This window comes from Ursus arctos, unplaced genomic scaffold, assembly GCF_023065955.2.
Source record: "Ursus arctos isolate Adak ecotype North America unplaced genomic scaffold, UrsArc2.0 scaffold_34, whole genome shotgun sequence".
NCBI lineage: Eukaryota > Metazoa > Chordata > Mammalia > Carnivora > Ursidae > Ursus > Ursus arctos.
This window is the reverse complement of record NW_026623030.1, coordinates 7,498,571-7,522,769: the sequence shown is the minus strand read 5'-3', so window position 1 is coordinate 7,522,769 and position 24,199 is coordinate 7,498,571. Positions and strand designations below refer to the sequence as shown.

General features: G+C 52.4%; 1 protein-coding gene across 2 annotated transcripts in view; it reads right to left on the bottom strand.

Annotated features, from left to right (window-relative positions):
- KIAA1671 (KIAA1671 ortholog) overlaps positions 1-24,199 on the bottom strand; it is a 183,552-nt gene that overhangs the window by 105,602 nt on the left and 53,751 nt on the right. For both annotated transcript variants that reach the window (XM_048221395.2, XM_048221396.2), the window contains exons 3-6: positions 21,920-23,515; positions 19,962-20,049; positions 13,337-16,186; positions 5,741-5,875 (exon numbers count right to left, since the gene is read on the bottom strand). In XM_048221395.2, the coding sequence (XP_048077352.2) occupies positions 5,741-5,875; positions 13,337-16,186; positions 19,962-20,049; positions 21,920-23,460 (4,614 nt within the window). In that variant the 5' untranslated portion in view covers positions 23,461-23,515. The remainder of the gene's footprint in view (positions 1-5,740; positions 5,876-13,336; positions 16,187-19,961; positions 20,050-21,919; positions 23,516-24,199) is intronic.

Below are 24,199 nucleotides of genomic sequence, written 5' to 3'. Positions count from 1 at the left end.
GAATAATAAACAACTGGGTAGAGGATGGATGGATGGATGGATGGATGGATGGATGAGCAGATGAATGGGTGGGTGATAGCTGGGTAAATATATGAATACAAAATACCCTAAGTACAAAATCTCAGGCACAATCAAGCATTTGCATTTAAGACCTAGGAATCAAAAATCTTCTGGTCTGGTTGGTTTTCATCCAGAAAAGGAACTTTAACCAGTTGAGACATAAATTACTCAACCCAGCGGTGATAGACAAGAAACAATTAACAAATGGAATTAGCCACAAGTCAGGATTCCAGAGCCTCCTGAGAACACAGGGCGTCACCAAGTTTCTCACCACTTGGGCTCCACACTCACACTCCTAAAGCCGGCGTGTCATCCTTCTTCTGCCTCGCCCAGGAAGGAAGGTCACTCTGCCCTCTGAGCCAGTTGGCACCCAGCCTCTCTCTTCCACCTCAGCCTTTCTTCCCTCCTCTGAGCCCTATTTCCCAGCGGAATGGAGGCCTTGGAGGGCAGAACTGTGCCTTCCCATCCCAGAGGCCCAGTGCCCAGCACACATCTCACATCACAGCATACAGACACTAGACAGATTTTCTCTCTTGTCCCGAATCCCGGTTTGGAGGCCGGGGCTTCCTTGACAAGGACCTGACAATCCCCATTTTGAACAATCCTATTTGTGGAAAGACCAATGGCCATATCCAACTTGGCCACCTTCCATGATGGGAGGCCAGAAGTCTTCAGCACTGACTGTCCCAGACTCTCTTGCTGCTAACAGTGGCCAAGTGACCCAGTTCTTGCCCATGATGTGTAAGTGAAAGTCTTCTGGAGGGTGCTCTGGGGAAAGCTTTTGCTTCTTGCAGAGTCAGCTAGCATGGCCCTTCTGGCTTCTCACTTCTTCCTGCCAGAGAGTGGACTTAATTCTTGGAAACGTGGCAGCCATCTTGGGACCACGAGGCACAAAGCATGAGGGAAAGCCCAAGAGACTCTCAGAGATGTTGAGCCAAGCCAACAGCTGCCCACCTCTGAATATCTTGCTCTGTGTGATAAATTAGCCCTTTTAATTAAGCCAATGAGCCACATTCCTGAGACATTCAATTCAAATGACATCAACACAGGCCCAACATCAAACTGGGGAATGCCAAGCAACACATTATAGAGAGAAGAGTCCATATCCTGGACAAATAAAAAACCATCAAATCTTTATTCACAGCTAGTTTTTCAAGCACAATCTCTGATGAGTTATTTCTAGCAGGTCGTATAGACTCTTCCTTTTTTTTTTTTTTCCCCTTCCCACTTGAATGCCTGGTCAACCAAATGAAATGCAAAGAGAGTATCTAACCAAGACCACTGATATATCCACTGGGGGCCATTGCACAAATTCCCTCTTATCTCAAGTTGACTGGATTCACAAGTCTTGGCATTAGAAGCCCCACTGGTTTTTCCCTCCATCCTCCTGTCATTATCATGAAATTACCGGGTTCAAGTGCTTTTCAAACCTTCGGGACTGCTCTGGCAGATGCTTGAACAAGATGGCGGCACAATGGCAGAGGCGCCATTTTCCAAAAACAAGCCTCCTGGTTTCCCCGGCAAGAGATGTTGAAAAGTCTGAACTCGGCATTAAAACACACACCGGGGGTGCCCAGGAGTGACACAGCAATGTTTGTAAGACTCCAGCCCGTCTCCTGGACTTTAGCTCACATGCATTGCACAGAACAGTCTCACGCCCTTGAACCTTTGCCCAACCTGTTCCCTCCACGGGGGGCAAACCATCTCTTCCCAGACCACCCATCTAGCAAACACCAGTTCATCCTTCAAGACTTCAAACAAGTGTGCCTCCTCTGTGAGACACTTTGAACCTTGAACAGATCAAATGAAAGAATGCCCGTAAAGCACGTGTCGCAGGGCCTGGCATATAGTAAGCGCTCGGTGAACAGGAGCTCTTAGAACCCCCTGTAATTGTTTCTCTACCTTCTTACGTACCCGTGTCTTGTTTATAACTGTAGCCCAATGCCCAGCACAGCACCAAGGACGTCCAGGTAAATTATTTGCCAAAAGAAAAGACTGAGACCCTTCCCAACACTCCATCTCAGCCAAACTGGTCTATTCAACGTTCCCCAAACATGCCTCTTACATCACCTCACCCCCCATACCTTTGCATATGCTATTCCTCCTTCCTGAGTGCCCTTCCTCTCCTCCTCCTCCACCTGACTAGACCCTCCTAGACCATCTTCAGGTACCTCTGGACTGTAACCCCGAGGGGTTGGGAGAATCTCTAGCACCCCTCACACAGGGCCCAGCACACAGTGGGCCCATGAGAGAATGAGCCCATCACTAAATGAGCCAGCAAATGCTAGCCAAGGGTTTGGAGATTTGGAAGAACATTCTCAAGGTTCTCCCAGCCACCTGCCCTGTTACAGGGAACCCCCGCAGCTGGTGAATCTGTACCCTTAGTCATAGGAGGGGCCTCTGGGGCACACTGTGACCTAAGGCCATGGTCCATAACTGAGTCACTGTGTTTTATGATCCCTGCATGAGTGCAGACCAAAGGCTCATCTTCTGGGGAAAGGAGGGTGCGCCCATCCATGGATGGGTAAGGTACGAGACCGGGCGCAGGGCTCAGAGTCGCCACAAGGATCCAAGGTCCTACTAAGTGTGGCCCTGAAAGCAATGGGGGGGGGGCCTGACCTCTAGCCAGGGAGGGAGTCAGAAAGGTGGTCTGCAGTCCCAGCTCTGTGCCAGTGCTGCGGGACTCTCCCTGAACAAGACACCTTCCCCTGCTGGGTCTCATCTTCCTCAACAGCAGAAAAACTTCTAAGATTGGAGGTGCTTCCCTGTTCCATCGAGCAGCTCTTCCAGAGAACACAGAAGAAAAACAAACTGATAGCAAATAATAACCAAGAACACGATAATAGCAGGTAACATTTATCACGCAGTTACTCTTCACCTGGCACTGTGGTAAGTGCTTTATAAACATCATCTCAGCACGGTTCCAACCTGGGGGAAGTACTTAATGGCTCCGAGCCTCAGTTTTCCCATCTGTAAAACGGGGATAATACTAGTGTCCCTACCACGCAGGAAGCACTGTCAGCTATTAGGCCTTATTATTACCATGATTTTACAGAGGAGGAAAAGAGAGGCCCCAAGTGGTAAACTCACTTGCTCACTGCCTCTGTTAAATGCCAGGGCCACACGGTCTGACCTTGTGCTCAGGGTCTGGCCAGCCTGTGGGTCAGCTGGCTGTGGGCGGGGCTATGCAAATCAGCAGGGCATCAGCCCTTGGCAAGTCCCAGGCACCCTTCAGAGGGCAGCAGTGGCAGAAGAGCTGGTGGCCAACCCCGGGCTGAACAACTACCACATTCTCACCCCCAGGGCCGAGGCTGTCTTGCTCCCTCATGAGCCGATGCACCGAGTGCTGCGGGCCCAGAGAGGGGCCGACAGGGGCTGGCAGCGGGCCAGAGACACAGTCCTGTGGCAGAAAGGGTCCAGGTCCAAGGCTGGAAGCAGAAGAGGCCTTAGTTTCCATCCCAGCTCCCCTACGTGCTGTGTGGCCTTGGGCAAGTGGCTTAACCTCTCTAAGCCTCAGCTTCCTCCTCTCCAACGTGGGATTCATACTCCCTCACGTGAGGAGTGCAGTGGGGACGGACAAGTCCTGAGACACAATCTCAAAAAATGGAGGTGAACCTAACCCTAAACTGGAACCAGCAACACAAAGTCCTTCATCAAGAGCGATGGGAGCAGGAGACCCCGTGTGCGGGAGGACCCCCTCAAGCACACCAGGAAGTACGCAGGTCCGGCCGACTTCCAGAAGAGTAGGGGCGGCCAGCAGGGCCGAGGGCTCAGGACCCCAGTCCTCCCCCGGACTAAGTGAGGCCTTCTCTCTGGGCCTGGGTTTCCCCTCTTACAATGAGAGAGCTGAAGAAAAGGGAGAGGAGAGGGGGAGGGGGAGGTAGAAGAAAAAGCCATCACTGCAGCCCCAGCATTCGCTAAGGATTTCCTCCTCTGAGTGCTGAGCGAGCTCATCTACTCCTCACAGAAATGCTCTTGAGGCCAGACAGGACCACCCTCATTTTACAGAAGAAAAAACTGAGGTTCACTGAGGTCCATCGGATCACTTGTCCAAGGTCACACGGTGGCAGAGCCGGAACTGGAAGCCACCTCTCAGCCTCTAGAGCCCAACACTGAAGTGCCCCAGAGTAAGACTTTTGGAGCCATGGGAAAGTGAGCTGCACACCACCACCCCCTGATGGCCACTCCTTAAAATTGCAGGTATGAGTCCTCAAAGCGGGGAAACAAGGTCTGAGGCCCCCACCCTTCCCACCCGCATCGGAGAAGGGGAGATCAAGCAGGCAGCAACGGCGCAGGGGCCTCAGGGAGCCACAAGGACAGAGCCAAGGCAAGCCACCTGGGGACCCCGAGGACAAAGGCTCCTCAAAGGACAAAGGGCCACCAGGGAGGATGTCAGCACGCAGAGACTATAAAAACACAGGCCTTAAGTGCTTTTCTCTCCATAACCTCTGTCTTCACATACACACACGAAAGTTCAAGTACAATCAGATAAGCTGAGTCGGTGCCGCTGGAGAGGCAATGAGAAAAGAGCGAGCTGGAAATCAGCGGAAAAGAACATTAAAAAAAAAAAAAACCAAAAAACAGGCAGGTTTCAAATGTGCGCACATCTGTGGTGGGGATCTGAACACCCCAGGAATCTTTCTGGGGCTGCTCGCAGACGGCTAGCCGAGGTCTGCATTCCTCTCTGGCTCTGTGGCCCCCAGCCCTGCCATCGGCCCCACTGACTCTGGCATAGACGTTTGCCCATCAAGAACCCTGCCGGCAGCATCTTCTTCACCCCGTGTTGCAAAGGAGCAAATGAAAGGAGGTCCAGGGAAGTGAAGTTTCTTGCCCATGACCGTAAAGCCAGAGGGATGGAACCTAGGATTTCAATGCCAGAGGACCCCATGTCTCCAAGACACAAGACCAGGCACAAATACCCTTGAAATGCATCGAGCTTGCGATCCGAATGACCTTTTAAGTAGAACTGGGTCTGCCTCATTAAAGAAACGCCTGGCTTAGTCGCCCCACATGAGGCCCGGGGAACAAGAAGAAGAAGAAGAATGGTAGTAACGCTCATGAAAGCGTTTGCTGTGCCCCCAGGACCATGCCGCACACTTGCCGCATTACCTTCTCTGAGCCCCGCAGCAGCCCTGTGAAGTAGATGCTGTCATTATCCCCATTTCACAGATGAAGAGACTGAGGCCAAACACCCGTCTGCACACAGAGCTAGGGGTCTGAGCCCTGGTGATCTGGCTCGAGGACCAGCTTAGTTAAATGAACTTATTGGTGCAAAAGAAATAGAAATCAGGATCCTGTGTCCTAGGTAACGAAACCAAAGCACAAAGAAGTAAGTCGCTAAAAGAGACTGAGAGGAGCGGTGTTGGGATTCGAACCCCGAACATTCAGACCCCAGGGTACGTTCTCTTCTCTGCTCCATGCCAGGCAGCTGGGATTACCTCTCTGCATGGGGCCGGAAACCCGAGAGGAGCGAAGGCAGAGCCACCAAACCCCTTCCATGTGGAGAACCGTCGCGCAGCCAGTCCGGCAACGCCGGATTCCTGGACAGGCACTTGCCCCCCTTTGGCCCCCTCGGCCCCCTGGGCCAGCCGGGACTGTCCACATGACCGCATTCCCAGCGGTGTCCGATGCCCAACAACCCCACGCCGGGTCCCAGTCTGGCCACGCCAGCATCACTCACGACAAAGGGCCCGCTCCTCTTGTCCTTGCAGAAACTGTGGCTTCTCCGGGGGCCCAAGGCTGCGGGGGGGCCCTGCCAGAGTGGCTGCTCCTTGTCCAGCAGGGCAAACTCCTTCTCCAGGTCCTGTGGCGGCATCTGAGGCACGGAACACAAGCAAAGGACTTTACTGGGGCTTTCCTACTTACGGGAAGAATACGTCACAGCGAGAGAGTCCATTCTGTGCCTAAAAGGGCAAAAAGAAAACGAATGCACCAGAAACCCCACCCCATGGCGGTCCACCTTAATGTCAGGAGGTAAGTATATGGGGTCTGGGCTCAGGCCAGCCTCAGCCACTTAATAACTGTGTGGCCTCAAGTTAGTGCCTTAACCTCTCTGAGCCTTGACCATGTGGGCAAACACCCCTAATAACCGTACTCAGCTTCTTTTTTTTTTTTTAATGATTCTTTATTATATATGTTAGTCACCATACAGTACATCCCCGGTTTCTGATGTAAAGTTCGATGGTTCATTAGTTGTGTATAACACCCAGTGCACCATGCAATACGTGCCCTCCTTACTACCCATCACCCGTCTATCCCATTCTTCTAGGCTCAGGGGAGAACCAAGTTAGGAGCAGCGCATGGAAAGTGTCTGACACCGTGTGCCACCAGGGGGCGCTGTGCAGGAGTCCTGAGCCCCTGGCTTGATTCAGGCTCATCTCCCCCACGCCTGGTACCTGGGGAGCCCTCCATAAATGCTAGCCAGCCTCATTACCTCCCTGGTAACTTTCGGTGACATCTCTCCATGCCTCCAAACACACATGCACAGAAGCACAGACAGAGAGAGAAATGATACGGGAACAGGGCAGTACTAGATACCCCAGTCTGAACCCTGCGGTTTTGTCCCAGCCAGTCATATATAGGGGATACGTGCCCAGGCCAGTAAGTATGGGACTCCAGAATTTGTAGGTCACGTGTCTCACACTCTCCCTGTACAGATAAGGGGAGGAAGGCCCAGAGAGGTAAGGCATCTGCTTAAGAACACACAGCACGAGTAAAGAGCAAGGCTGGATTCTGGATCCCTTGCCTCGCAGACTCTTTTTCTGATGCCTTATGAGACCCTCTGTGTGTCCTCCCACCTCCCTGGCTGGGATTTCAGAGGGATGTCTACTCATCCAGGGCCAGCCCTAGAGCCTTCTCTTTTCCTGCTCTGTCACTCCCTGGGGATCTCTCATAACACCCCCTGGCTTTAAAGAAACCCCATCAGTGCACAGACAACTCCCGATTTTGTCCGTGTTGGGACCCCTGACTTGCAGATCCCACCTCCCACTCCACTTCTCCCCACGCTGCGCACACTCATGTCAGCCTTCATGGGCCCCAAACAGGCCTCTCCATTCCTTCCCTCCAAAACTGCCCCTCTCCGCCCTGCCCCTCGCCCAGCCGTGCCAGCCAAGGCCCTTGGGTTGCTCTCCGTTCTTTGGCTTCTCTCCACTTCATCAACAAAGCTGAGATTCTGTCTTCAAACATGCTGCAAACCTCACACCACAAACCAAAATCAACTCAAAATAGATCAAAGCCCTCAATGCCAGAGCGAAAGCTAGAAAACTCTCAGAAGAAAATATAGGTGTCAACGTTCATGACCTTGGATTAGGCAGTGGTTTCTCAGATACGGCATCAAAAGCACAAGTGATCAAAGAAAAATAAATTGGAGTTCATCAAAATGAAAAACTTTTGTGCTTCAAAGGGCACCATGGAGAAAGTGAAAAATACAATCCACCAAGTGGGAGAAAATTTCTGCAAATCCTATGTCTGCTAAAGCACTTGTGTCCAGAATATATAAAGAGTGATTACAACTCAATAATAAAAAGAACAATAACCCAATTAAGGATGGACAAAGGATCTGAGCAGACGAAGAAGGGATACAATGGTCACACAGGCACATGGAAAGATGGGCCATGGAAAATGCAAGTCAAAACCACAATGAGATACCTTCATACCCAGGGGGATGGCTAGAATCAAAAAGACGGGTAAGTGTTGGCAAAGGATGCAGACACATCGGCCCTCACGCACTGCTGGTGGAACGTATAATGGTGCAACTGCCTTGGAAATCGGTGGCTCCTTATGCTCTGGCCCCTGCCCCCTGTGCCCACTGTGGCCCTTCCAGCATCCACGGGACCGCTCATCCCCATGATGGCCATCACTCAGGTGGCACCTCTCGGGTCCCCTCCCCAGGAAACCTTCCCCTGACCACGCTCTTAGAGTCACCTCCCCATCGCCTCTTCTTCTATCTCCCCTCCTACTCTCACTCACTCGGGGTCTGTTTGCCCCCTGGATGGGAGCCATCCACGAGAACATTCTGTGGTCACGGAGATGTTCTCTATCTGGGCTGTACAATACACTTGCCACGAGCCACCCGTAGCTTTTGAGCACTTGAATGTGGCTAGTGGGACGGAGCAATTGAATTTTTAATCTTGTTTAACTTTAATTTACATTTAAAGAGCCACACGTGACGGGTAACTGCTTTATTGCACCGCACGGCTGATACAGTGGGCTGGTCCCTCCCAGCAGCCCCGGTGCCCGGAACAGGGCCTGGCAAAGGGTTAGCCCATTTATTTATTTATTTTTAAAGATTTTATTTATTTCAGAGAGAGAGAGTACAAGCGGGGGGCGGGGGGGAGCAGCACAGGGAGAGGGAGAAGCAGGATCCTTGCTGAGCTGGGAGCCCGATGTGGGGCTCAATCCCAGGACCCTGGGATCATGACCCGAGCCGAAGGCAGATGCTTAACAAACGGAGCCACCCAGGCGCCCCTAGCCCATTTATTACATGTAGTAAATGAGCAGAGGTCTGGAAGGGCTTCTCTCTGATTCCTTCAAACCTCCTTCACTCAGGCCTTGGGCCAGGGAGGGGATCGACTACACGATAAATCTGCTTCACGATAAATCTCCTATAAGCCGTGAAGCAGGCAGGATTCACATTCCACAGACGAAGACATTCGGGCTCAGAGAGGTCTGGCAGGATGCCCAGAGTCACACAGCTAGTAAGTCACAAAACTAGGGCCCGATCCCACTTCTGCCCCATAGGCAGTCCAGGGCTGTTTCCAGGGAGAAATCAAGTCATAAGTGTACAAGAGGTTCACCTTCCTAATAAAGAACTCCAATGACTCAAGGAGAAAAGGACCAAGGACCGGGGTCCGAAAGAACGGCGAGCGGAAGGAACATAAGCAAGAGGGTGACAGGAAGGAAAAACAGAGAGGCTCACGCAGGTGACAAGAGGAGGGGTGCGACCAGGGGCATGACATCCCCAAGTCTGGTAACCCGCCGGGCTGCTCAGGAGGAGGGGAAACAGGGCCCTGTCCTTGCAGGCGAGGATGTGACCAGGTACAGCCCCCGCTGCAGGGCACTCCGGCAGGATCCTGCAAAATTGCAACCGCGCTCCCCCTAGACACTCGCCATCCTAAGCCCAGGGCAAACCTGCGCATGCGCAAAATGACCGCTGACCCGGGTTGGTAATTAGCCAAAAATCAAGAATATCACCCATTTCTACCGCACAGCAATCAAAATGAGGACGCCCTGTGGGCTGAATCCAAAAGCTCTCAAAGACACAAATGTGGGTGTGAGCCGGGGTGGCTCAGTCGGTGAGGAGTCTGCCTTCGGCTCAGGTCATTGATCCCAGGGTCCTCAGATCGAGTCCCGCATCGGGCTCCTTGCTCAGCGGGAAGCCTGCTTCTCCCTCTCCCTCTGCCGCTCCCCCTGCTTGTGCATGCTCTCTCTCAAATAAATAAAATCTTAAAAAAGAAAAGAATTTGTGTTCATATTTGCTTGTATTTTCAGAAAAGAAACTCTATATGAATTTGGACCCGAAGAGAAGCTAAGTGATGGGAGGAATGCTAAGGATGGGCGAGACAGGGACAAAGGGTGATAACTCCATGCCTTTGAGTAGTTTTGGAGCCTCTTGGAAATGTTCTCTTTTGAAATTCAAATAAATCAGTTAATGAAATAGAATACTGCAATCTCGGGGCGCCTGGGTAGCGCAGTCGTTAAGCGTCTGCCTTCAGCTCAGGGCGTGATCCCGGCGTTCTGGGATCGAGCCCCACATCAGGCTCCTCCGCTATGAGCCTGCTTCTTCCTCTCCCACTCCCCCTGCTTGTGTTCCCTCTCTCGCTGACTGTCTCTATCCCTGTCGAATAAATAAATAAAAAATCTTTAAAAAAAAAAAAAAGAATACTGCAATCGGGCCTGGGATGAAGTTTTGATACTTGTTTCTTTTATTTTTTTATTTTTTTTTAAAGATTTATTTATTTATTTACTTGACAGAGATAGAGACAGCCAGCGAGAGAGGGAACACAAGCAGGGGGAGTGGGAGAGGAAGAAGCAGGCTCATAGCGGAGGAGCCTGATGTGGGGCTCGATCCCAGAACGCCGGGATCACGCCCTGAGCGGAAGGCAGACGCTTAATCGCCGTGCCACCCAGGCGCCCCTGATACATGTTTCTTAAGTGAAAAAGAAAAAGAGAGAAAGAGGAGAAGGGAGGGAGGGGGTAGCACTTGAAGTCCAATCACACCCTACTCGGGGTACGTGGGCAGCACTGGCTGTGAATCAAGAAAGCCTCACCCAGGGGAGCAAACGGTTGCACCAACATGCTCCCCGAAGCCCTGTTTGTGACACAAAACCTCCAACCAGCCCACACGCCCATCAACAAGTGTCCGGATAAAAAAAGTCTGGGCTCAGTCACTTAATAAAATACTTTGCAGCCACTGAAAATAATAAGGTGATTATCTACACACCGTTTTTTGGGTTTTTTTTTTTTTACTGTTAATTTGAAAAAAAAAAAAAAGGTGTGAGATTTGTCTGTAGAATATTGCCGTGTTTCCAGAAGAGAGCATGGGATTTACCTGTATCCCTACCTGGCTGGGCTTCCTTACCTGTGGACCTATGTGCATTAGGGGAGGGATGATTCTCAGGGACTGGGGCTGGGGGAGCCGATCCACGCATTGGGGGGTGCTAGGCAGCATCCCCGCCCCCACCCACTAGACGCTGGGAGAAAACTCTTGCGGGGGGAGAGGGGGTGGATAACTGAAAACGTCCGACACGTCACCAAATGTGCCCTAGGGGCAAAACGGCCCAGGGTTGAGAACCACCGATGGGCCTGGAAGGCTGTACCCCAGACTCACCACTTAGGGGAGCGTCTCGTTCTAAACCGTATGCTTACCATAACAGGTCCACTGTCATACACGCGTTCGCTGCTTTTGCAGTAAGGAAAATACAACTACAGGTAAAGATGTATGTGATGGACCAGCAACGCTGTGGGGTGGGAAAGCCCCAGAGATATCGAAAGTGAACAGTGGCCGCATCTGGGGGTGGGGGGGTGGGGAAGGGAAAGGGGTTCAGGGTACACTTTTTTATACACCCTCGTAAGGTCTGAATTTTTAACCACCAACATTTTGTACTTCTGTGTGCCTTTTATTTTTTTCAAGATCAGGAACCAAAGCTGGTTGGGCAGGAGAGAAGGGAAACAGGGAGCTGGTCCAAGGCTTCCCAATCCCTCGGTGAGAAAACAGATCCCCTGACAACGAGCACTCCTGGGGCCTGCGCACCCCGGGCCAGCATCCAAGGCCTGGCTGGCGCCCCCTCCACACTGCTCTGACTCTCCCGCTGCCAGGAGGCCCCTGAGCAAGGCGCTGGCAAATGGATTAAGTGTCACATTTCCTGGTCCTCCCCCGTCTCCCGCTGTGCCCACAGTAACAGCCTTGTGGAACCCCTCCTCCGGCAGCGCCTCGGCTGAACCCACAGGCCGGCCCCGCGCTCGCACCCACTGGGTGCCCAGGCCACGCTGTATCTCCATTCAGCCTGCCAACAGAGCTGCCGGGCAGAAACTTCTGTCAGCTCTGGTGAGGGATCTGAGGCCCAGGGAGGCAAAGTCACTGCCGCACACACGGCTGGTGAGCGGCAGAGTGGGGTCTGAACGCGGTACCTGGCAAGCCTTAGGTGACCCTTGGTGTCGTGATCTGTACTGGCATCACCCCACTGTTTCCTTTCTACCACGTCCCTGTCCAGGCTGGACCCTCTACTTTCTTTTTACAGATGAGGAAACTGAGGCTCAGGCCCTCGGGGAAAGGGTCTGCCCTGCATCACTCAGAGAAGCCAACGGGGTTACGTCCATATGCAACCAAAGTTTCAACCCCCGGAGAGAATGCTCTCTTTGATGGAAAAGAGGCAAAAATAAGAATTTGTGTTCGTATTTGCTTGTATTTTCAGAAAGAAACTCTGTGTGAATTTGGACCAGAAAAGAAGCTAAGTGGTCATGGGATGGGAGGAATGCTGAGGATGGGCGAGAGGGGGACAAGAGGATTGATACTCAGATTTCTTCCCCATCTTCAAGGGTCCTCATTCACCACCGAGGAGCCTACTTGAAAGCTTGGGTATCCAGCCAGACCTGGGTTCAAACCCTAGGTTGCCATTTCATGCTGTGTGACCCGAGACAAGTTACTTAACTTTTCTGAGCCTGGGTTTTTTGTATCTGTACAAGATGATCACATGTGCAGTTGACATTGTGGGCGCCCTGCCCAACACTCAAGTACATGCCAATGGCAATGGTGTCCTGCCGCAGGGGGAGTTTTCTCTCTGCCATTGAGCGTGGCACCACCCAGGATGAGAAGTTTGGATGTTGATAGCCCCAGAAATAGCCTCAGGCGAGGGCAAAGGGAACTGGAAAATAAATACTCCAGGTTCCTTGCCCCTCGGACAGGACAAGTCAGGGGTGATCTATGCCACTTCCCAGAGGTCTCCAGCAAGAATGAGCCTCAGAGGCCCACAGGGGCACCTTTATCACCAGCCTTCCCCTTCCCTGCCTCACTTCTCCACTGGGGATCCTGCCAGGGACTGCCTTCTGAAATAACAACGGGCAGGGCACCTGGGTGGCTCAGTTGGTTAATCGGTTCGACTCCTGATTTCGGCTTAGGTCATGATCACGGGGTCGTGAGACTGAGCCCCGCATCAGGCTCTGTGCTCAGCAGGGAGTCTGTTTGTCCCTCTCCCTCTGCTCCTCCCCCAGCTCATGCTCTCACTGGAGCTCTGCGTCTCTCTCTCAAATAAATAAATAAATAAATATTAAAAAATAAAAATAAAACAATTGGTTGCAAGGGTCTGCTTCTATGGAAACCCAAACTACCACAATCCGACAAGAGAGGCACTGCCATGAGACTCACACAAGATTGCTCATTCACCCATTCAACAAGTACGCCTTGCACGTTTGCAAAATGTCATGCACGGTGCTGAATATTACGGGCAGGATAACGAACTTGATACAACATACAGGAACGGCAGCAGGTGCTCAATAAATGATTATCATCATTCTGGGCCAGAGGTTTCAAACTGGTGGCCCACGGGCTGAATGGAGCCAGCACGTGTCAAGAACCCGCCAGACCTGAGCAGCAGCTGCCCCGCCGCCCTAGGGACTGAGCTCTCTATTTGCCACAATCCCCACCACTCCCTAGAGTTGCACACTCAGCCTGACTCCTTCATTTACATGCCCACCAGGCCCACATGGGACAGGAGTTTGAGACCCCTGGCCTAGGTGTTTAACCAACGTTTTACAAAACCAAAACAGCCTTCCTGCTCACCTTGTGACTGTCTCGAGTCCCCGACTCTCGCCGGCAGGGCCCCATTTTGGTCTCCTTGGCCTCAGAACTGTCTCTGGGGAGGCTGGACCTCCCTTTGGGTTGCTCTTGCCTCCTCTCTCTGGCTTCCTGCATGACAGACAGACCTTCTCGGATTTTGGCAGAGGGGCCTTTCTCCGAATAGGCCCTCTTGACATTCAGCGGTGACCTGCCACAGTCGTATGGGCGATCACCCCACTGGACCACACTGCCCTCCTCTCCCCTCCTGATGGATTTCGTTGGGGTCCCTTTCTTCTGGTCAGTGGGAGAGGATCTGGCCAACACACAGGCCCCACCGCCCAGATCCTCCCAGGGAGTGGGCTTCGACTCGGCTGCAGAATTCTGGTACTTTGCACTCGGATGTTTACTAACCAAGTCCTTTCTGTCATCCTCAGGGATTCCCAAAACTTTTCTCCTGGGACCCGCGGTGCCAGAAGAGGCCCCTGGGTATTTCTCATTAGGAGCCGAGGGTGGCAGAGCCCACAGAGGAGGGCTGAATTTGGTGTTCGCGGCTGCCCCTGGGGCCTCTGCCGGCTGCTTGCCCGAGCAGGGAGTGGAACCGTGGTTTGCTTCGGCAGAACCGGCTTGTTTCCGGGGACCCTCAGCTTCAGACCTCTCCTTCCAGCTCCTCCTCCTTGGCTCCACGCTGCCTTGCTGGCCTGGCCTCTCCTGAGTCGAGTTGCTGGGTGCCGCGGGCGTACCCTCCACCAGCTCCTGACCCTCCTGCTTCTTGTACTCCGCCATCAGGGCGTCAATGTCAAGAACGCTGGACCTGTAGCCATCTTTGGTTTTCCCTGGGACCCTCGCACTGACCACCTCAGGGTCCCTTCTGATGAGGAGATCGCTGGCTTCCGGGTGGCTTTTGGAAGCTGGGGGTGTTTTGGGGGCATTGCTGGGGGATGTCCTGTTCCCACCATCCTTCCAATTGTTCTGAAAACCGGTGCCATCTTCTGGGCCCCAACGGACCCATAAAGCATCAGCATCCATGATTCTTTCACTAGAAGGCTTCAGAATCCTGTCCCCAAGAGGTGATGGGCGGTCCGTTGGCTTCGGAGGTTTTGAGCAGCTGATGCTGTGGCGTTCTTTGCCCTCAGCCCAGTTGTTACTGCCCTTGGCCTCCAGTGGCTCTTCATGGTTAAGAGAAACCAAAGTGGATGTTAGACGATGAGGAGAAGGAGGCAGGACTGTTTTTCTAGAATGTTCTGTCAAGTTTTCAGGCCCTGACTTAACAATGCTCTTTGCTTTTTGAGTATCGGGAATCTGATAGGTCACTGCAAAAAATGTCGCCCTGGGTTCCAAAGAAGACCCCTGCTTCACCGCTGGCCGAGTCGGGTCCTGGGAAGCACCTGGGCTCACCTCCTGAGTCTCCACGCGGTGGTGGGATAGCTCAGATTTTCTTAAGGCACTGGTGGTGGGGCTCCAATGGTCTGTTCGTCTCTGCTCCACCTTCCAGGAGTTTTCTGGGGCCAGGAAGCTGAATTCGTCAAACTTCACATCATGGGGCAACGTCCGCCGCCGCCACCTTTCAATCCTCTGGTCCGTGGGACCCGCCTTCCGCATCTTGGCCTCGGGCTCCGGCAACTGGGCCGGCCGTGGCTCACCCTCACCGGCAGCCACAGTGAGGGGCCCCTTCTGCACGAGCACTTCTGGATGCGGCCGTGCCCGGAAGCCAGACGGCTCATCCTTACCCCTGGGAGGAAGGTCCAGGGGGAACCCCTTGTGGGGACCCCTTTCCCCCGCTGAGCTGCAGACTCCTGACTTGTTCCTGGCCCCATCAGGCCCCTCGTGTGGGGCCTCCCGGATGGCAGCCTGGATGGCCCTCCCAGAGCTGGCTTCGGGGCCGCAGGGCCTGGCTGAGCACTCGCTGTTGACCTCGGGGCTCCGTTCTGAGCCTTTCTCTTCACTGGCCACCACGGTGGCTTTATGCCAGTTCACAGTCACCCCACATGTCCATCTGGGTGACAAGCACTTGCCCCCAAACATGTCCTTTGGCTCTCGGAAGTCAGGCTTTGGCTCACTGACTTCATGAGTCCCTCGAGCTTCCCAAATCAAACTGGCCCTTTGGACAGACCCCGCCTGACCTTCCAGCCTGCACTCCGGGTCAGCAGGGGTGACCTCGTGGGACTGCTGCCCCCCCTTCAGGGAGAGGCGAGACCTCCCGCTTCGCAGGGTCATGGCTTTTTCCTCCGATGCCGTAGAGACGGCCTCACTGTGTGCACACTTGCCCACTGTATGCACGATGTCATACTTGGGCTCGACCCTCTGGGACGGGGGAGGATTTTCAGAGCGTTGGAGGAAGGGGTTTTTATTGAGTTTTTCATCCAAAGGCTGTTCTTCCGGGAGGGGCACGTGATACTGTTTGGGTTCACCATTCGAAAGGGCGGTCCGTCCCCATCTCTCTGTATGGGGATTTTCAACCCATCTGGAGTTCTGTTTCGTGAGGTTTGTCTTTTCCGGCAGATCCTTCCCCAGCCAAGAGCTTCTCTCGTGCCTGGGTCTGATTTCTGGGACACGGGTATCGGCCACATCTCTGGGGGGCGTGGCCGAGGGACAGTGTCGGGACTGGTCAGCCACCGTGTGTCTCTCCACGTGATGCTCAAACAGTGTGGCCCACACGGTCTGGAAGCTTCCGTCGTCTTCTGGAGTGCTGTCAGAAGGGCTCCGAGCCCCCACTGAGCTTTCACCCCGACAGTTGCCAGGGACTTGGTTAGAACTGTCTTTCCGCTCTGTCTGCCTAGACTTCTCCCGGAGCGAACCAGGCTTCCAGGGGCTTCTTGGGACGGATGCTCCATCCACACCATGCCCTTCCTTTTGCTGAAAAAAAAAAAAAAAGAAACAATCCAACTAAGTTAAGGGACTTGAAAGAGAAAGGAAGTGGTGAGATGATCAAAACGGCTGCTTTTAAAATCACAGCCATGAGATACCATAAAATTCCAAAGACTGAACACACCCAGTGTGGGTGAGGATGTGGGAAAATGGACACTCTTGGACACTGTTGGCAAGGACATAAATGGGTACGACTTTTGGACGGTTTAGTATACATGTCATGATCTTAAAATACTCATTTCCTTTTAATCTGGCCAATTTCCTCCCAAGACTCTTTCTTGGCCCAGATGCCCAAGTCTGGGTCAACAAGAGTGCTCAGGGAGCACTGCAAAGAGGGGAAGCAAACGATACAGAAACAAACCTAAATGCCCACCTGTAGGGCACGGGCTAAATGAGTTCTCTGACATAATCCAGACAGAGGAATGCCACAGGGCGCCTGGATCAGGGGGGTGGCTCCTAACGTCCCATCTGACAACACACAAAACACCGTGGAGTGGGCAGGGGAAAAGCAGACTGCCGAACAGTGTATTTATAAAACAATACCGTTTCTAAACAACTATGTGTGTATGTGTACACACGTGTAGACACACAGCAGAGACAAGACAGAAACCAAACTGTGAGTAAGGGAGTGAGGGGAGGAAGGAATGAGGAGGAGAACATCGTTTTGCCTCTTCCGCGCTCAGTTCTGTTTGGTTTTTAACACACGTGTATTCCTTGGTCATTTCTTTATCTAGAAAGAAGTCTACTGCAACAAGGTAGAGAATCAACCACCTAACCCACCAATCCTGTTCCTGGGGAGATACCCAAAAGAAGTGAAGACAGGGGTCCAAACAAAAACTTGTACCCCTGTGTCTACTGAAGTACGATTCACAATCACCGACAGGTGGAAATCACCCAAACGTCCACCGGAAGAAGAACGGATACACGAACTGTGGTCTGTCCGTACAATGGGATTGTATTCCGCCACGAAAAGGAACGAAGTACTGATTCATGCTCCAACAGGGATGAACCTTCAAAGCATTATGCTATTTCAAGGAGCCAGACACCAAAGGATACATGTTCCGTGATTCCATTTATATGGAATGTCCAGAATAGGAAAGTGTATAGGGACAGAAAGTAGATTCGTGGTTGCCAGAGGCCACAGGTGGGAGATGGGAAGTGAATGGCTGGCTGAGGGTTTCCACTGGGAGTGATTAAAAAACTCTGTGGGCGCCTGGCCGTCTCAGTCAGCAAAGTGCGTGACTCTTAATCTCCAGGTCGGGAGTTCGAGCCCCACTCTGGGTGCAGAGATTACTTAAACTGGAAAAAATAAAAATAAATAAATTCTGGAACTAGGTGGTGGTGCTGGTTGTACAACACTGAGAATACACTTGATGCCACTGAATTATTCACTTTAAAATGGTTAGGATGGGGGAGCCTGGGTGGCTCGGTCAGTTGAGCGTCCGACTCTTGATTTCAGTGCAGGTCATGATCTCAGGGTCCTGGGATCCAGCCCCACGAAGGGTTCTGTGCTCAGCAGGGGAGTCTGCTTGTCTCCCTCTCCCTCTGCCCCCTCCTCGCCTCAGGTTCTCTCTCTCAAATAAATAAATCTTTAAAAAAATAAAAATAAAGTGGTTAAGATACACACTGGGCCACAATTTGCTAATCTCTACTGCAGATGATGGAATGCCATTAAAGACTTTTAAAAATATTTTCATTTAAAGTTTTGTTTACATTTTATTACATACAATTTGCATAAATAATATATGGATCTGTGTTCTCTAAACAATACAAAGCTCAAGTCCTTTTTGAGACTTCAGATATTCAAATACCAGAGCCCTTTCTGGATAATAGCTGTTATCAATGGGGAGGAGTGTATCCTTGAAGAACGTTCCAGAACTTTCTCTTAGTATTGTGTGTATGTGTGTATTTTTACATATGTGTGTGTATATATGTATATAGAAAGATTGTTTTTAAATTTAAAAATATATTGTTCTTAAAAATTAAAATTGTACATTTTATGTTATGTGTTTTACTACAACAAAAAAATTACCAGTAGGAAAATCTATTTACAGAGATCAAATCTCATTATATTATTTTTTTCTTTTTTTTTTTTTTTTAAAGATTTTATTTATTTATTTGACAGAGAGAGACAGCACAAGCAGAGGGAGCGGCAGAAAGGAGAAGCAGGCTCCCCGCTGAGCAGGGAGCCTGATGCGGGGCTGGATCCCAGGACCCTAGGATCATGACCTGAGCCGAAGGCAGATGGACACTTAACCAACTGAGCCACCCAGGCGCCCCAAATCTCGTTATATTAAATAAAGCAAGGATTCCTTTATTAACTGTCATTTCTTGGAAGTTTTCTCACACATACAAAATTACAGAGAAAATAATATATTCACCCCAACCCCTCCCCTAGATTCAATGACAACCAGAATTTTGTCCCACTTGCCTCACAGGGTCCTTTTTTTCTTGTTGTTACCACTATACCTTTTTAACGCAAATATAAGAGGCTTTACTTCAACAGGACCCACTCTCAACCGTTTTCAAGGAAGTGATTCAGAACACCCAAGGATAAAACGCAGGGCAAACCCCCGCCCCCAGGAGTGGTGGGCACTGCCCTTCAGATCCAGCTCCCAGGGCACAAACGCTCTTGCCACCAAGCTCTGGTGTTTAAAAGTCCACATAAGTGTTGTAAAAAGTGGCACCGACATCTACCATACCATCCAGCCATTCCTAGGCATTTACCCAAGAGAAAAGAAAACAGATGTCCCTACAAAGCCTTGCCCACAAATGTTCAGAGCTCTTTTACATGCAAGGGCCCCAAAACGGGAAACAACCCAAATGTCCATCAACAGGGCAAAAAGATAACAAATCACGGTCTACCCACACAATGGAATGCTACTCAGCTACAAGAAGGAATAAACTATTGATACATACATGCATGCAGTATGACACATCTCAAACTAATTATTCTGAGTGAAAGAAGAGAAAAAAAAAAGACTGGTTGCCTTTATAGAAAAATCTAGAAAAAAATCTAGAAAATGCAAGCTGATCTATAGGAACAGAAAGCAGATTGGTGGCTGTCTGGGGGTAGGAGGAGCGCCGAGAGTGGTTACAAAAGAAGAAACTTGCAGGTCCTGGCGATGTGTGGTATCTTGACGGTGATACATTTTCACAGGTGTGCACACATATATGTCAAAACGCATCCACACACACTCAAAATGGGTACAGTTTCCTGTACATCGATTATATCTCAAAAAAAGCTGTTTTAAAAAAATTAAAACCCTGCACGAGGCATCCACCACAAATGGGTTAGACCTAGTAGTTATTTTATGAGCTTCTCCTTATTAAATAGATTAAATAAAAATACTTTAAAGCAATTTAGTTGCTGGTAGATCCCCCCCTTCTGCTACTGCTAGGTGACGAGCCACGGTAGGGAAGGGAACAGGGGCCATAATGAGGGAAACTGAGGGAGTTTCTGTTAACATTTTTTAACCTAAATTTTAATTTCTTAATAATTTGTCCATAAGAAAGAGCAGGTCCCTCTTGCTCTTTGCACAGGAAAAAAAAAATAAAACCTGGCAATTGCATTTGCAAACAATATTTAACACTAAGGAGTGCAGAACCATAAACCCAAAAGGGACTTGAAACATCCTGGCATTAAAGGAAAAAAAATGTTTCATTCTTCACGAGAGGCTTCTGATTCTTTCCTGGGCTCTTTTTCCAGGAAGTGAAGCTACCCACTGGAAAACAAGATGTGCCAAACACGGGGGCTCCTTACCTTCTCTCCGGGTTCCTTGGGAAGCTCGCCACTTAGCTCAGAACACTTCTCATACTTGACTTCATTGCTGGACGCTGGACTCGAAAACCTGGTACAGAGATCCACATTACTTGTTTGAGGCCAGAATCTGCCTCCAGCCCACACCCTGTAACTAGCCATGGAACCCAGGGGTGAGATCAGCATTGAGATCAACAAAGCAACACTACCTGGTTTGCTTTGAGAAACGATGTGTCCTTTCCAGTCGCCAAACCGAGAGCCCAGTGGGGACAGCTTACCTTAAACACAGCATCGTTGGGGTAGCAGGAACCCCAGGCTGGGGTGAAGAGACCTGGGTGCTAGTCCCGGCTCTACTGCCTCCCCACTGCGGGAGCTTGGGCCGCACTTGTGATCTCACCTGAACCTCTGTCTCTTCATCTATAAAACGGGGATAATTAACACCTCCCCATCGTCTTTTGTAGGGCAGATAAGAGGCTACCCAAGGCCCTAATAGCTATGTGAGGGCGTTTAGGGAAGAGTAGAGATGCCCCAGGAGGGATAATTAATGGTTGTTGTTAGCAACCCCAGGCACAACAGCAGCCCCACCACAGACCTGCCACGGGACTCGGGGGTGGTGGGCCGCCATGGAATGTGTGGGGGCACGGGCCTGTCGCTGCCTCTCTGGGTAACCTTGGCCGAGGCACTGTCCCTCTCTGGGCCTCAGTTTCTCCACTTGTCAAGGGGAAGAGAAAGGGTATTCTGGTGCTAGAATGTTCCCATCTCTGAAGAGCTCCCTGGAGTGGATGCCTAAAGATGAATTTGGGGCTGGGGGCTGCAGAGACAACGGAGGGGAGAGAAACGAACCACTTCACCTCGTCCCACTCTACAATCCTCCAGGGCCTGCCTCCTTGAGAGGCATGATGATGAGTTATTCCCACCCTCAAACCTCAGTTTCCCCATCTGTCAGATGAGACTAACCCGAGGCACTGGGAGGACACGGGAAAAGGTGTGTGAGGTCCCTGGTACGGGCGCCTCGTTCTCTGTTATCCTAACTCCGGCCAGACTGCACAGGAGAATCACCTGGGAAGCTTTTACAAAGAAGCCCCGCCCCAGACCAACTTGAGGGGGCGAGGACTGCCCCAGGCCTCGGGATTTTCTTCCAGATGATTCTAAATGCTGAGAGCCACTGGTCTAACCCTGGTTCCCAGGCCTGGGAGGGCAGCAGTCTGCCCAGAGGTGGCCCCCAGAAGCTCCGACCTGAGAAAGGTATGTCAGTGGCATGCGTGTCATTAAGGAGCTGGTGGCCACACCCCGTGGCATCTCCCTGTTGCAGCCGGGAAGCCACTTGTGGGAAAGCAAAAGAGCAGGAGATATCAGAGGCCGGCTGAGCTTAGAAAACCCTCAACTAACAGGATTCATCACGTCACTGGGAGCCACGATGTTATCTGTGAGTCTTCGCCTTAATCCTTCAAGGAAGTTTTCCGTTTTAAAGACAAAGAAACCAGGCTCAAAAGGGGAAGGGACTTGCTCAAGCTCTCTTGACCCATTTGATTTTACTTGGGGGCCACTCAGGGAGGCTCAGGCCGTACAGTAACGTCCTCAGTCTTCTGGAAAAGCCAGCATAGCCAGGAGTTACATGGGGCTCTGGACTCCCTCACGGTACTTCACCTCGCCTATCCGCATCTGTGAAATGGGCATGATACCTCCCACTACAAAGTGTAAAGAGAAGAAGGGACAAAGAAATGTTGCTGCCGACACACTGAGGCCAGGGGGGAGCTGCGTTACCTCTCTGCCTCTCAGCTCCTTATCTGAGAAAGGGAAGTGAAGGCCACCTCCTCTCTGGGGCTGTGGGTGAATCGAGACGGGGGCTGTAAGGTGCCTAGCGTGGAGACTGACGCCCGGTTCCCTTTCCCGAGGGGCCTCCGGTAGGAGGTCTGAGGCAGCTCAGGGCTGAGCGAAGCCCGTGGAACATTCCCACTTACAGTTTGGTCAGATCTGCCGACAACGGCCGTGCCTGGAATGTCTTCCTTCTGATCTCTGGCTTTGCCTCTGAGCCCTCCGCAGCCCAGCCTTTGATCCGCTCCTGGACACTCACGCCCACTTTCTCCGGCTCCGGGGCAGCTGACGGGGGCTCAGGGGTGGCTGGTGGGGGTTCGGATTCTGCTGCCAAGGCCAAGATGCTCTCCTCCCCAAACAGGCTGACCCGCTTCCTGACGCTGCCCCTGGGGGTCCATCCTCCCTCCAGCCAGCTTTCCCTGTCAGCTGCTCTGCTTTTGACCTCAGCAAATTCTTGGTCTTTTCCAGGTCCAGGCGAGGGGGACGGGGGCGCCTTGTCCGGCTCCCTGAGCGGCTTAGCTTTCTCTTCCCCAGGGTGCTGGTCATTCCTGGCTGAGCCCGCAGCAGTTCTGAGGCCGCCCGGCTCCGTCTGCTTGAAAAGCACCTTCTCCTTCTGTTCTCGGGTCTTCTTGGCTACCTCCAGGAAGTCTGAGTCTGGGTCACGAAGGCGAGGGTTTGCTCTGACCAAACACTCCGCGTCCACTTTGGGCTCCGGGTCGGACGTCTCCGGCCCCCGACACTGGGCCGCAGAGCCTGCAATGGCCTCATCAGCCACCTTCTTCAGCAAGGCCTCTTTGCTCTCAAATGGGGCCGTGAGGTCCATGGACAGAGGCCTCCTCACCCATGTCTTCTCAGGCGGGGTGGGGGGTGCTTTCCCCGCCGCAGCCTCCCCGCCAGGGCCTGGCTTCTGAGGCTGGACGGAGTCGATGAAAATGGCCGACACAGGCCTTCTCCTCAGGCGAGGCTTGGGCTCCAGAGAGGGGTCCCCTGTGTCCTCCACACTCCTGGCCTTTGACAGCGTCTCATTTGGGCCTGTCTCCTCTTGGGGGGCAGCTGGCCTGATGTCCTGCGACAGGGAGGCCGGTCGGGGAAGGGTCCCAGGCTTTCGGGCAGGCAGGGCAGGCTTGGCGGCCACCTCGGGCCGGGAGCCCAAGGTGGGCTCCTGAGACACACCCGCGGTGGCCTCCCAAGCCCCCTCACTGATCCCCTTCCCCAGAGTGGGGCCGGCTTTGGTGGTTTCAAAGACAATCATGGTGTTGGATCGGGGCCGCAGGAAGGTGGCCTTGATAAGCACAGACGAGCTTCTCCTCAGGCTCTCCCTGCTCCCCGCCTCCTGTCCCACCAGCCCGGGCATCTTCTCGCTCAGGTCCTTTGCCACCACGCCCTGGGAGCGCCCACAGGGAGGGGACGGGCTAGTTGGGCCGGGCCCCAAGGATGGGACAAGGGGTTTCACGTCCGGGGCCTTCTCCCTGCAGAAGGGCTTGGGGGCAAGTCTGGGCAGCGGGAGTAAGCGGGCCGGGCTCCTAAGGGGGCTTTTTCCTTCCAAGAGCAGCGTCGAGGGCGCCCCGGGGGTGTCCCCGGCCTGGCAGAAATAGGTCCTTTTCAGGGTCTCCTCCTTGGAGATCTCGCCGAGGCCTGGCACCCCTGTCAGGGAAGTGATGGAGCCGACCTCGACCCGCGTCGCCATGGCTACGGCTGTGGATCCATGGGGATTAAGAACATCCGAACTAGGGAAGCAACCACTGAAAGGAAAAAGCAAAGGAGAGGAAAAAATCAATTTTAATCTCAGAGTCTGAGTCCATGCAGAGCGTTTTGGGGGAATGGGCCCAGGAGGCCGGAGCCCTGGATGCCGGACAACCACTCCCCACTGACCTCACTGGGGAAGCCCGGGCGGGCCTCTCCACCTCTCTGAACTCCAGGCAAGGCGAGTGGACCAGAGGGCCGTCTTGGAGTTTGTTCTGGCCCCAAGGGTGGGGAAAGGGTGGCAACATTCTCTAGGACCTTCCCTACTCAGCTCATCTCAAGGCCAGCTCTTTCAGTAAAACGGCATCATCTCTGCTCTACAGAGAAGGAAACCAGCTCAGAGAAGCCAAAGAACTGGCCTGATGTCACTTAGAGAATAAGGGGCAAAGTCGGGATTCGAACCAGGTGGGGCTGCAAACGCACTCCGCACACTCCCAGCAAAAGCCCCGGTGAGAGCATCCTTGCGTCCCCTCACTCCTGTTACCCCCGAGTCATTCCCCATTTCAGAGCCTGCCCATATCAGGCATCCCCGCTGACCCTCCTCACAACCCTGGGCTGAGCGCCAAGCACAGAGAGCAGAGGGGACCAACCCCAGCTCACACAGCTACCAAAGTCCCTGAGGTCACGAAGTTGGTTAGCGGTCCCCAGCCCTACTAGACTGTCCCTTATCTCCAGCTTCCCCC